This window comes from Phycodurus eques, chromosome 1, assembly GCF_024500275.1.
Source record: "Phycodurus eques isolate BA_2022a chromosome 1, UOR_Pequ_1.1, whole genome shotgun sequence".
NCBI lineage: Eukaryota > Metazoa > Chordata > Actinopteri > Syngnathiformes > Syngnathidae > Phycodurus > Phycodurus eques.
The window spans coordinates 9,676,969-9,690,463 of NC_084525.1; the positions used below are offsets into that span (position 1 = coordinate 9,676,969).

General features: G+C 43.0%; 1 protein-coding gene across 6 annotated transcripts in view; it reads right to left on the bottom strand.

Annotated features, from left to right (window-relative positions):
- l1cama (L1 cell adhesion molecule, paralog a) overlaps nucleotides 1-13,495 on the bottom strand; it is a 60,298-nt gene that overhangs the window by 4,004 nt on the left and 42,799 nt on the right. For 2 of the 6 annotated variants that reach the window (XR_009768516.1, XR_009768517.1), the window contains exons 10-30: nucleotides 11,483-11,614; nucleotides 11,237-11,383; nucleotides 11,054-11,165; nucleotides 9,500-9,660; nucleotides 9,245-9,404; nucleotides 8,879-9,003; nucleotides 8,646-8,747; nucleotides 8,325-8,522; nucleotides 8,173-8,243; nucleotides 7,861-8,086; nucleotides 7,657-7,772; nucleotides 6,921-7,137; nucleotides 6,579-6,701; nucleotides 6,167-6,343; nucleotides 5,965-6,078; nucleotides 5,722-5,871; nucleotides 5,294-5,425; nucleotides 4,518-4,590; nucleotides 4,362-4,373; nucleotides 4,046-4,211; nucleotides 743-905 (exon numbers count right to left, since the gene is read on the bottom strand). Coding sequence is in view for 4 of the 6 variants with exons in the window: in XM_061676102.1 (XP_061532086.1) it covers nucleotides 3,962-4,211; nucleotides 4,362-4,373; nucleotides 4,518-4,590; nucleotides 5,294-5,425; nucleotides 5,722-5,871; nucleotides 5,965-6,078; nucleotides 6,167-6,343; nucleotides 6,579-6,701; nucleotides 6,921-7,137; nucleotides 7,657-7,772; nucleotides 7,861-8,086; nucleotides 8,173-8,243; nucleotides 8,325-8,522; nucleotides 8,646-8,747; nucleotides 8,879-9,003; nucleotides 9,245-9,404; nucleotides 9,500-9,660; nucleotides 11,054-11,165; nucleotides 11,237-11,383; nucleotides 11,483-11,614 (2,798 nt within the window). In the remaining 2 variants the exon portion in view is untranslated. Of the gene's footprint in view, nucleotides 1-98; nucleotides 906-2,897; nucleotides 4,212-4,361; nucleotides 4,374-4,517; nucleotides 4,591-5,293; nucleotides 5,426-5,721; nucleotides 5,872-5,964; nucleotides 6,079-6,166; nucleotides 6,344-6,578; nucleotides 6,702-6,920; nucleotides 7,138-7,656; nucleotides 7,773-7,860; nucleotides 8,087-8,172; nucleotides 8,244-8,324; nucleotides 8,523-8,645; nucleotides 8,748-8,878; nucleotides 9,004-9,244; nucleotides 9,405-9,499; nucleotides 9,661-11,053; nucleotides 11,166-11,236; nucleotides 11,384-11,482; nucleotides 11,615-13,495 lie in introns of those variants that run through there. The other 4 variants (XM_061676102.1, XM_061676085.1, XM_061676111.1 and 1 more) reach the window with 3 other exon arrangements.

Sequence of the window (13,495 nt, forward strand, 5' to 3'; positions counted from 1 at the left end):
AATACAAAGGGATCCAATGATCATTTACTTTATTTTAGCCTCATTGTGACACATCGATACTCTAAAGTGACGAATAAAACACAGTACAGATTCTTCCACATACTTTATTGTCCGGTCGTCATATATCCAGTTACATTGGAAGATTGATGATGCAATTACATTTATATTGGCCCAATAGAGAATTGAATGTGGGACACCCAGTTCCAAGTTGTGCCAGGTTGTGTTGGCCATGTACCCACAATGAGGTACATTTATAAACCGGCAGCGAAATACACTCCCTGAATCCCCTCAGCCCACCCACTCGGTCATTACTCATTCCGAAAATGCTTTTGACCTCTTCTGCAAACAAATATTTTATTGTTTTTATAACTATAAAAAAGGAGGGGGGAGGCTCAACCAAAGAACAACGCCCCCCCCCCCCCTTTGACACAAAAAGCAGTAGAAGTGGCAGTTCAATGAACTTGTGTGTGTGTGTGCATGTGTGTGTGTGAGTGTGTGTGTGTGTGCGCGCACATGCAAGCTTAGGCCTCATTCAAAGCTAACATTTGTCAGAATAGAGACAACAAGCACAGATGTTTAGCAGCAAATAGAATATGGGCTTATTTTGTGTCATATACGTCCCTACATGAAAATACATTTCCTTATGTCTCCTGAATGTGTGTGCGTGTGAGTGTGCGTGTGTGTGTGTGTGCGTGCGTGTGTGTGTGTGTGCGCCAGCGTGAGTGAGTGCGTGGAAACTAACCAACAACAAGGAGATGCCTTCGGTGCCCCTTGCCTTGTCAGACATCCAATGTCTTTTACAGCTGGCACGGTGATGTGACACTTGTCTCATGGTCAGCTTTTATATGACTAGAGAGGCATCAGCTGTACATGCTCCCTGTGGTGTTGCATCCTACTTTTCATGGCTGCATCAGACCAAAAAAAAAAAAAAAAAAAAAAAAAAAGAGTTAAATGCAGTGCATTGCTAGTTGCTATGAAACATTCATTGGAATGTAAATATTAACAGACATAAAATTTACAATTTTGTATAAAAATTGACATTTACAGACAAAATGCTTTTACATTTTGAATTTTTATTTTACCTTCTTTTAATTTGCTAAACAGCCAAATTTTACTGCAATAATATGCCCATAACAAAAGCAACATTACAAAGAATAAAAGTGTCAGCTTGCTTTAAGATGATGCTCAGACATTTTAAACCTACACATTTTTAAAGCGTTCATGGTTGGTTCATCATAGCAATCTTTTAAGGGATGTATTTACATTTGTGTAGTGAGGAAAAAGGTCCTACTCGATTCATTGACTCCAATACACTCTCCTGTACCCGGTATAGCTGGGATGTTGCAATCTGTTACGTGTAAAGGTAAACCCAAGGTTATTCATGCCCTGGACAAATTTTGGATTAAAGTGCTTTTTTTTTTCTTTTTTGAATGGCTGTGGATTTTTTTATCCATCCATCCATTTTCTGTACCGCTTATCCTCACTACGGATCGCGGGCGTGCTGGATCCTATCCCATGTTTAGAAAAATAGTAATTATACTATGAATTTAGAACACTTAGTATGCCTATAGAAGAAAAATTACAGTAAGTATTGGGACTTTTTAGAAATACCAAATATTGATTTTGAATTAATATCTCTACAACAGCATCTTAAGAGTTTTTGGACATTTGAAGTGTGTCATCTATCAAAACGTTCACCAAATTATATAACACTTTTACTCAAAATGTTGTCAGGGTATGAATAGTTTATGGACTAAAATGTAATAATGTCAGCGCTAAAAAGAATACATTCTCTGGATTTAATGTAAATACCAAGTATTTGCCTTGATTATATGCAGACTGCCAATCATTTCAGGTTTCTGCAATATTCAACTGCATTAATGAGCGTCTGGTGTTTACCCACAAGACTCCACCCCTTAATCTGTAAGTAGGCCACTGCTCCTCAAACAAAATGTGGAGTTTGACAGCGTAGAAAGAGACAAGGACAAGATACAAAAAAGCAAAATGTAGGTCTTGACACAAAACTTATATCATCTCCAATCATAACATTACACTTAATGATGGAGTAATGACATCAATCTCGTGCTCTATGCAAAACCCAGCAGGCACAGGAACTTGTAAGGACCAGGAGCTATAATACTGTAATATGGCTAAATAGATACATGTAGATGCAAATATATACACCAGATGCTACTCAGCATTTTCACAGCAAGTTCCTCTTAATGCATTCAGTGTTAGTTATGGCATGAAACCTGGCTTCAGTTCTCTCGGTCAAAAGATCTCAAATCCATGAAGTATGTTAATAAAGAGAAGTCAGAACATGACATATAACCCCAATTCCAATGAAGTTGTGTTAAACATAAATAAAAACAGAATACAATGATTTGCAAATCATGTTCAACCAATATTTAATTGAATACACTACAAAGACAAGATATTTAATGTTCAAACTGATAAACTTTATTGTTTTGAGTAAATAATCATGAACTTAGAATTTTACTGCTTACTGAACTGTGATACATCCCCTTTTCTTTGAACAACATTCAATAAACGTTTGGGAACTGAGGAGACTAATTGTTGAAGCTTTGTATGTGGAATTCTTTCCCATTCTTGCTTGATGTAAAGCTTCAGCCGTTCAACAGTCCGGGATCTCCGTTGTCGTATTTTTTTTTCCAAACGAGTGTTTGATGAGCATTCCTCAACTTTCTCAGTCTTTTTTTGCACCTGTCCCAGCTTTTTTGGAACATGTTGCAGCCATAAAATTCTAAGTTAATGATTATTTGCTAAAAACAATCAAGTTTATCAGTTTGAACATTAAATATCTTGTCTTTGTAGTGTGTTCAATTAAATATAGGTTGAACATGATTTGCAAATCATTGTATTCTGTTTTTATTTATGTTTAACACAACGTCCCAACTTCATTGGAATTGGGGTTGTACATATCTCTGTGTATATACTGTACTATGTGTATATACTGAATATACACGCACAGTATATATACATATACACACACGTACATATATATGTATGGATTTAGTGTTGAAATATGAAAATGGGATTAGGTCATCCATCCATCCATCCATTTTCTTTACCGCTTATCCTTACTAGGGTCGCGGGTTGCTGGAGCCTGTCCCAGCTATCTTCGGGCGGGAGGCGGGGTACACCCTAAACCGGTCACCAGCCAATCGCAGGGCACATAGAAACAAACAACCATTCGCACTCACATTCACACCTACGGGCAATTTATAGTCTTCAATCAACCTACCACACATGTTTTTAGGATGTGGGAGGAAACCGGAGTGCCCGGAGAAAACCCACACAGGCACGGGGAGAACATGCAAACACCACACAGGGGGGGCCGGGATTTGAACCCCGGTCCTCAGAAATGTGAGGCAGATGTGCTAACCAGTCGTCCACCGTGCCGGCCGGGATTAGATCATAGAGATGTAAAAAAAAAATTCACTGGCACTTACATTGTGTGAAATGGTTTAAGAAAACGTGATCAATTATGATGATGGGGCACAGCAGCTGTGTCCCATTATGCTTCACTTTCAGTCTGCAGCTGCTCTAATATGCAGCCTCCTTAGAACATTTCTACCGCACAACATTCTTTTTTTTCGTATTTTTTTAAAGAGGTTTTGAGGCAAGAAATAAAGAGAAGATGAATGAAAGTGAATCATTTACATTATCCAATAACACATAATAACACATAATAAAGGATCTGGGAGAGTTAAAGGATTTCTCCATGTCAGGGTTAGTCCGATTTATGTCACGTTGTCCACTACTTTGGACTCTCCTTTGGTCAAAACAGTCCAGTCCATCAGATGACACCACCAGCATCTGAATTGTCAATACATTGATTGTGTCTTAGTCATCAAACTACTCAGCAGGGAACAGAAGCGTACGGGCACATATGTGTTGACATGTTTTGGTCTGACGGTCCAACACGGATGCATGGCGGTTAATCGAGGATAGTGACTTGGTTGGGCAGACCATTAGCGGCAGAAGAAATGGTGGTGGGGTTAAGCAGGGAGTTATCTGGCACCTCTGGTCCCTCGCTGGGCCGACTGAACTGGCTGGCCAGCGACTCATCCAGGTTGATCTCGGTGGTCAACACGCTGCTGCCGTTGAAGTCCAGGTTGTCCTCGCTGCACAGCTTGCTCTCCTCACACAATGATGGCTGGCTGGCAGTACGCTTGTCCTCCAGATCGCTACGAAAAGGACGACATCAATGAATGGGGGAGTAGAGCAGATGCTTTACTCACAAGTATTACAAGCAACATGCAAGATGAAGCAGGTCATAGAAAAAGTTGCAGGTAGACCTGTGCAGTATTTGGGATTGGGATTAGAAAACAGCATACCTTTCAAGAGATCTGCAAAGCAGGAGCAGGCATCAATGAGAAGACAGGACAATAAGGGGAGCAGAAAGGGTTAAGGAAGTCAAACAGTGAAGAGGGAATCAGGATGGAATCATTAGTCCAAATCCAAAGGATAAACAGAAAAATAACATGACCAACCTGTACTCTCCAAAGGTCTCGTCCTTCATTGGCCGGGCTTCGGAGTCCATAGGGCCTTCCTCTTTGTCTTTCACTAAGAGGGAGAGAAATGGTTGGACTTCAGTATCACCTTGACAGTCTCTTTTTTTCAGATTTACTCAGGGCCTGTTCACAAAAAAAAGTGGTCTCAAAGCACTTTTCATATTGTGTGGCGGAAGAAACAACAGTCCATTCGGGGCTCAAGCAAGGGTTGTTTACAGCCAACTGTCATATCTCATGTCTTGCACTTTGCTGCAGTCAGAGAGCACTGCCTGACACAATATGGAGCAGGTCAAGAAATATTTTGTGACACATACATTACAGGGAATCCCACATGATCAAGCACTTTGGTGAGGGAGGCAAGGGAAAAGCTCCCCTCTAATATAAGAAGAAACCTCAAACAGAACCATGAAAGTGCAAGGTGGCAATCTGATCAGATCACTACAGACATGTTTTGCTCGTAAAAACTGGCTTGCTCTAACCACCCAATCAGAGAATAGAAAAAATGCTGACAATGTGCCATATAGCTGGCCCTCTGAGGCGAATTTGAAATCTGATTGACTAAAGAAACAGTCCCATTCATGGACCAAATATGATCATTTAGTTTGTTAAATGCAGGTCAATGCTTCTGATGTATTTAGGCCCATCACTGCTAGTTACTACTTTCTCGAGCTTCCAAAGTCAAGAGTACAACAATAGTACTTTTGAAGGCAACCACCACACTAACTATTCCAATAATAAAGAATATTGAAACTTGCCTGAATACTTCCCCCCTTTGTTCCTCCGGACAAAGCAAATGATGAGCAGTATGAGCAGCAGGAGCACAATGGCGCTCACCAGGCCAATGAACCAGCCCTGGGTCGCAATGCTGGGCTGGACCTCAGTCACTCCTTGAAAGTAAACGAGTGTTTGTTATCAGAAGGATGGCAATACACAAGAAGAGGGAATGCTTCAAAAGAAGACACATCCAAACAAGACACCGGATTATGATTTCTGACAGGGTGGCATCTCACAAGGGAACTGAAAAATGCACCAAACAAATCATCTCATAAGGCTAACACTTGAAAGCACTTCAATAGCAACGCAGGGAACAACGAGGACTTCTCTGTGGGATCGGTTTTATATTTAAACACGGAAACCCAGAAGACCGGCAGACAAGATGAAAGAAGGCGCTGTAATACAGTACCTGTTCCCACTGTGTCTATCTCAGTCTGAAAGAAGGTGATGTTGCTGTAGGTGAAGTGCAGATGGTAATGAGAACCAGGTCTTAGGCCCTGAAGCTGGAAGAATGACTGGGAGGAATCCAACTTCTCTGTCTTCTTCCATTTATCAGCATCTATGCAGACATAAAATAAGCTTAAGAGCCACTTCCAAAAGGTTATTGTTTTGATACTACAATTAAGTTTATGCGGTGATGGAGTTGCTCTACCATTCTTCTTGAGATATCGGATCTGGAATCTAACATTCCTATGCCTCTTCTTAGCCACCCAGCTAATATTAACAAAATTCTCCCCAGGAGACACGCTGATGTTGACAGGAGGCACTGAAAAACATTCATGCAGAGGAAATAGCATTTGTGGATCAGTGAGGCATAAACGTGTCCACTCCGTGAGGTAAAAGAAGCTGTGCACCTCCATCCAGAGTGGTGGCACCTTCCCTCATGATAGGTTCTCCGTCTCCAGTGGCAGTCCGCCCCCTCAGGTAGAAGCGGTAGTGGCTATTACGATCCAGGCCCTTCAGAGTTAGGTGACTGATTGTGGGATCATCTATTTTCTCCACTTGCATGGGGCTGTCATCACTCTCTACAACTGAATGTGGATGAAGATACAACCAATCAGTGTGAAAATGACTGGACAGTGATTAACTTTATAGTTTTCATTTTAGTGCAAATGTTCTTGAAGTTAGGGGTTAGGTATCGGGTTAGGTTTAATCGAGGATCTAGACCTGGTTGGGCAGGCCACTGGTGGCTTTTCTTTTTTCAGGATCAGAAGTGAGCTGGAGCCTACCCCAATGTGTAACATACGGTACATAAATGATCCTCACGTTGTTGGTACTGCAAGAGGTACCCTATAAGAATCCCATTGGGCTGGCTTGGCGGTGTCCAGCGCAGCATCATTTCTGTCTCAGATGAACTGTCTAGCACCAGAGATGTTGGAGGATGAGGAACTAGTAAAAGAAAATAGATGGTCAAATGGGCTTTTAAATTGCACTCAGCAGTCAGTAATTTGCTTCATTTTTTACAATCTTATGAAACACAAAAGCATTTCCATTCTGTTTTGTTCATCCCTGTCATTTCATCACCCTTCTCCCCCACCTGCCTTCAGTGAATATCTCAGCCCACTTGATCCGTGGCCCACCCTTCCATCTGGCTCCTCCCTTTCTCACCTCCCTCATCAGTCTCGAAGGAGAGCATCTCCGATGGCGGCCCATCTCCTTTGCTGTTGAACACGCCGACAGTCAAGGTGTAGTGGGAGTACGGTCGGAGATCGCCAATCACCTTCCTCTCCTCATTGGCCCCAGTCTCTACTACAACAGTGGTCGTTGGCTCCCTGGCCCTTTGAGGTCCGTGGTGACCCCGGGGGCCAAACCTAGTCAAGTGAATCTGGAGCCAGAAAACAATTTTTTAAAAGACACAGATTTCCTTTGATTTTTTTAATCTATATATCCATTTTCTTCTGCTTATCCGTCACACGAGTGGTATGCCCAAAAGTCCTTGTCTCCAGCCACCTTTTCTAATTTGACCGGGGGAAGACAGATGCATTTCCAGGCCAGTTGCAAAAGTGACCGAGATCTGCCTTGGGGGCTCCTCCCAGTTGGACATGCCCTTAACACCTCAACCAGGGCTCTACTCTGAGCTACCTTGAGTGATCGCAACTGTAAGAGCATGGATCGAACCGGTAAAGTCAACAGCGATGCAATCAATCTGTCCATCTCACAATCCATCCTCACTCATTAACAAGACCCCAAGATACTTCACCTCTTCCACCTGAAGCATGACTTTACTCAAGGGGGACAATTCACCCTTTTCTGACGGAGGACCAAGGCCTCTGAATGACTGACCAATTGAGACTTAGAGTGATAGTTTTATTTAATGCCAGAACTACAGAGATTAGATTGGTACCTTGTAGCCTAGCAGGTGTCCTCTGACGGTCTCTCTGTCTATTCCAGCCCAGGTCACCCCAATGGCAGTGCTGTTTAGTATGACAATTCCCACACCCATGGGGGCCTCCAGTGGAACTAAGGCACAAAGACAAAACATATTGACACAATGCAGAATGCAAATATTGCTGGTCAAATACTCAGATAGAGAAAAAACTTCTCTTACAATTCTCGCCTGAGTAGCCAATAACAGGGTCCGGCTCAGGTCCCTCCCCCTTCTCATTGACACCCTGCACTTTGATCTCGAACGCAGAAAAGTTGCCAATCTTACTGACAAGAAATGGTGGCGCCGTTGTGTAGTTGTGGTGCCAGTCGGGTCCGCTGCCCACCACTCGCCTCCACAGGACGCGGTACTTGAAATCAGGTCCATTAAAGTCCCGTTTGTCAATTTCCTGTCATAAGAGGAATATTAACCTATGAGGCATGAAAACCTTTGGAAAATAGTTGATGGTGCTTCATGTAATTGCACATCTGGTACCTCCCAGGCGATGACGAGCGTATCTGGGTCAGTGGACTCGCTTCTGACATCTTCAGGGTTATTGTCTGGTGCTATGGACATAAGATTGGAGGTCACAGCATGGCAATACAAATGTAGCAAATGCAGCTATAAACGCTACAAATTGCTCTAACCTTCAGCAACTGTGTTGTGGATTTCAGACGGCTTGCTAGGAGCACTCTTGCCCACCTCGTTGATGGCAATGACACGGAAACGGTACGACATGAACGGCCATAGAGAGAGAATGGCACGGTTGTTGTTCCCTGATACTCTGCTCAACTCTTCCCAACCTCGCTCATTTGAAACCTGATCCTCAAACTCAATCACATACTCTGCAGAGATATACATTATAGAGAGAGATGTAGTCTTTAATGGAGCCTTACGGAAACATCCAGGATGTGGAGGAGTTCTTAGCGAAAGGTCAATCATCTCAAAATCTGCGCGTCAATACTAACCTATCACAGGGCTGTTGTGTTCATCTCCAGGAGTCCAACTGAGGGTGACTGAGCGCCTTTTATGGTGTGTAAGCTGCGGAAGAGTAGGAGGGTCCGGACGATCTGTAGATAATGAAATATATCGTCACTATGACCACCTATTATGATTTATTTTCCATGACTAAAGTGCTCTGCTCTCGTCTAATTTTCAAACAGCATTTAATTCTCATTTGATCATCCAGCTTTGAGCTCACCATGAAGAGTGAGTGTGCCAGTTGCTTCGGCCATGTCCAGACTAGTGATGATCTGACACGTGTAGTTTCCTTCATCTTCAGGTTGTATATTAGAAATAGTCAAGTCCGGTCCTTCAAATGTGTATCTAAAAGAAGCGAAGTTGGGAATTAATATATTCACATAAAGCTGTCATCCACACCTGGATAATCAGTAGATACTGTACTATAGATAGATATCCTAGCTTTGGCTATTCTTAGTGCCTTTTGCCCACATTCTCATATGCATATACAGTATTGTTTACTCCCATACAGTTGCCTCATATACTGTTGCTGTTGTTTTAGATTTGTATCGATGAAACAATGCATTTGAGTAGAGTGATGTCTAACTTCAGATCGCTGCCAGACGCAAAGAGCTTGTGGTCGTTCTTTCTCCACTGAATAAGTGGAGAGGCCAGTTTGGGGTCCACTAGAGAAAGACAGGTGAAGCTGCCTGTCTGTCCAGGCTGCACCTTCAGAGCTTGTGGAGGTGACAGGATCACTGTTCTGTCTGTAGGAGAAAAGTAAGGAGACGCTGAGGTATGCTCCCTGCAAGTGTGTGTGAGTGTGCACGTGTATGTGCGTGTGTGCGCGCGTGGCACTCACTAAGCACCTCCAGCTGTGCACTGATGGACAAATTAGTGTTTGGCACAGAGCACATATAGAAGCCCTCATCATCATGTGTGACATTGAAAATTTCCAGACCCCCGGTGGTGAGAGGGTTAATTCTGGAATCAGCCAGAAGGGAGGAGGCACTACCCCTGTGCCTGGAAAAGACACATAAACACACTTCTTGTAAATAATGACATAGTGCACTTCCACCAAGCAGCAGAGCTTGTTTCAGTTTCCACTGTCAAAAGTTATATGTGTTTTAAAGGGTTCTAAAATAACCAATCCATCCTATACCATGTATGGGTACCAGTTGCAGTTGTACGGTACCTACTGTATATGTGCTATCCATTGCTTGGCTGACAAAGAACTGCCACTTCCATGCGAGAATGGGAAACAGGAGAAACACATAGAGCACCATTTTAAGAAATAATGAGAACTATGACAATGGCATGGTAGTCCAGTGGTTAGCACATCCACCTCCTAGTTCTGAGGTTTGGAGTTCAAATCCACCTTCCTGTGTGGGTTTTGCACGTTCTCCCTGTGAGTTTTCTCCAGGTATCCCTGGCTTCCTCCCAAGTTCCAAAAGCCCTTTTTCTAAAATTCAGGGGAGACTCATAAATTGCCTGTAGGTGTAAATGTGAATAGTTGTTCATCTATATGTGCCCTGCAATTTGCTGGAGACCGGTCCAGGGTGTACCACGTCTCCTGCTCAAAGTCAGCAAGGATAGGCTCCAACTCACCCAGAACCCTAGTGAGGATAAACAATGAATGAATTACGACAAAGGTTTGCCATTTTGCTCTATTCCCAGCACCAACCACCACCTCAAAGTCAGACAACTTTGTCAAATTGTTCTCATTTGTATGATGATTGAACAAAGGAACAGACTCGATATAGAAAGACGATTAACACACCACTTGGTAACGTCTCCACTAAATTTGTTGGCTGTTAAGCTGATGCAGCAACAATAAAGTTTAGGAACAAACGAAACATTTCTTGTAGTAAATGAAATATTCACTAGTTTAACTGCAACTGTATCACCAAGTATAAATGTTTCGGAAGGGACATTCAAAGGGCGTTTCAGAAATTAATTTCCAATAGTACCAATCACAGCTTGGAGACTCCTGAAACCCTAGATATGCGCTGGTGGTATAGATGGAAAGCTTGGCCAGAAGGTGGAAGCAAATTCATTACTTCAAAGACACGAGTTCATCCTTTTGGCTCAAAAGGGTTGTAATTAGTAGGCAGGTTTTCAACAGTCTCGATCCATAGACAGCAGTAACAGCTCAAATCCCAACCATGATACTTCCAGAAAATTGTAAAAGGATGCGGGTGGTATAAATGTGACAATACTAGTTCTTCCAGACAACAGAACAAAGCCTAATTGGATGAGCGCCGACAATATTCACACTCCAGATGCAACAGTGTTTGGCTGCTAATGAAATGCATCATACGCTATCAAATAATTAAATAAAATGAGAATCTGTTGTCAAAAAAAAAAGGAAAAAAAAGAAACCAAAATAGTGCAATTGGTTGCTTGATTGTCTCACCATGTGACTTTTGGTTTCGGAGAGCCAAAGCTGTCACATTCCAGCAAAACCTTCTGGCCTTCAGTAACTGTGTAAGTGTTACCATCCTCGGTAAGGATCTGAGGAGGCAGCTCTGAAACAAAAAAGGGAGATGAGACACAAACCATTTTCTTTTAGTCGGAGTGTATAATCGGAAACCCTCACTTATGACATAAACGTTGGTGTTTGAGAGGATGGCTCCGTGCTTGTTGGAGGCCTTGCACTGGTAGATGGCCGTGTCTCCAAAATTGACATCCTTTAGGATGAGAGAGCCGCCATCTGTCAAAGTGCGTTTTGCGTCTTTGTCGGTCGCTGTTTAAAAAAGAAAACACACACACAGTGGTTAAGCACAGATAAAAACATGTGTGATGTGCTTTATGTGTTCATGATTGCATTTGTTTTTGTACTGACATGAGAGGGGGATCCCATTGATGGTCCAAATGATGGTTGGAGACGGGATGCCGTCCGCCTGACAGTCGAGTCGGACATTCTCACCAGGAGCGTACAACATACTGACCGGCTCTTTGGTCCAGTAGGGAGCAGCTAGGCAATCAAATAATAAATTATTTTACATAATGTAGTGAATAAATATGATTGAAAGAGATTAGCCTACCGAGGATTGCCAAACTGGTACGTGCATCCTGGGGGGTGGGGGGGTATTTAAAATGTCATGGTGCTGTGTGTTCATATGCCCGATATGAGTTACTAATTACATAGTTCAATTGCTTCCTCTCAAAAATTGCAATCTTGTACAAAGAGGAGGTTTTTTTTTTAAAGAAAAAAAATCATATTTGTTAAAACTGTCAGTATGACCTGACAGTAGTACATTATTAGTAAAATGATCCCTGAAAAAATGTTGAACTCTCCTGCCCCAACTTGTGCCTCTAACTTAATGTGCGAGAAACCACTGTGCACAAGGAAAAACAACCAATCAGACAGAAGCCCTGACTGACGACAGTAGCAGCGGTGACTTGAACGGTGTGGCATAGGTTGCACACCTCTGTTATATCATCAACAGTGGTGGTGGAGTGCTCATGCAAAATTTTTGCCGATCAGCAACGGTCCATAAAGGTGAGGGGCAACTGTACATTGGAAATCCATCCATCCATCCATTTTCTGAGCCACTTCTCCTCACTAGGGTCACGGAGCGTGCAGGAGCCAATCCCAGCTGTCATCGGGCAGGAGGCGGGGTACACCCTGAACTGGTTGCCAGCCAATCGCAAGGCACATAGGAACAAACAACCATTCGCACTCACAGTCATGCCTACGGGCAATTTAGAGTCTCCAATTCATGCATGTTTTTGGGATGTGGGAGGAAACCGGAGTGCCCGGAGAAAACCCACGCAGGCACGGGGAGAACATGCAAACTCCACACAGGTGGGGCCGGGGATTGAACCCGGGTCCTCAGAACTGTGAGGCTGACGCTCTAACCAGTCGGCCACCGTGCCGCCCATTGGAAATCCATTCGGCATCAACCATACATCAGCTCAAAAAAATCCATTAGGCAAGGGGGGCGGTGGGATGGGGTGGGGTGGATGGGTTAAATGGAAGTGGGGCGGGGGTGCTACGGATGAGGCAGCATACTCAAGTGCTGACCCATTGGCACCCACCCCACCCCATCCCCCCCATCCCCGGTCGCCCACATAAAAAATTGCCCCTGACTGAGGAGGTGTCAATCATTTTGGTGCACTTGCGGGTACACTCATAGCAGGCACACCCCCTTGGCCTCATGCTGTTGTGTTACCTTGGGCATCATGTGCTTTGCTTAAACTATGGCACAATATCCACCGCCGGAAAATAAATAAATTTACATCCCTCATTTGCCAATAACTATGCATTCGAGTAACAGATGCGGAGCAAAGGGACCTCAGGCAGCTGAAAGAATTCAGAACTGACGTGGAATTTGCAACATTTCTATTTGACAGGTAAGTTGAAAAGAATACAACCTTGAAACCCATCATTTTTGGTGTTACTGTGTCATGAAAAAGTATTAGCCCCCTTCTCAAATTCTTATATTTTAGCACTGTTTTCCCACTTTAATGTTTAAGATTATTATCAAACAAATGTAAATATCAGACAACCAAAACCCAAGTGAACTTAAAATGTTGTTTTTAAATGGTGACTTTATTTATTAAGGAAAAAAACTATTCAGTTACCCGGTCCTGTATAAAAAAATAATGCACCCCCCCACCCCCCTCCCAAACCTAATAACTGCTTGCATCTTCAGCAGCAACAACTGAAATCAAGCGTTTTCTATAACTGGCGATGAGTCTTTTGTCTCTATTGTATTGATTACCTTTTAATGATTAAATCTTAATTAATCTTGACTATTTTTAGTATGTGTATGTGGGGAGTTGGGTGTGCCATCTTTGTCAGGATGTTGAGAGTGGTGCGCCTTCAATTTTACTGCTGGTTGGGTGTGTG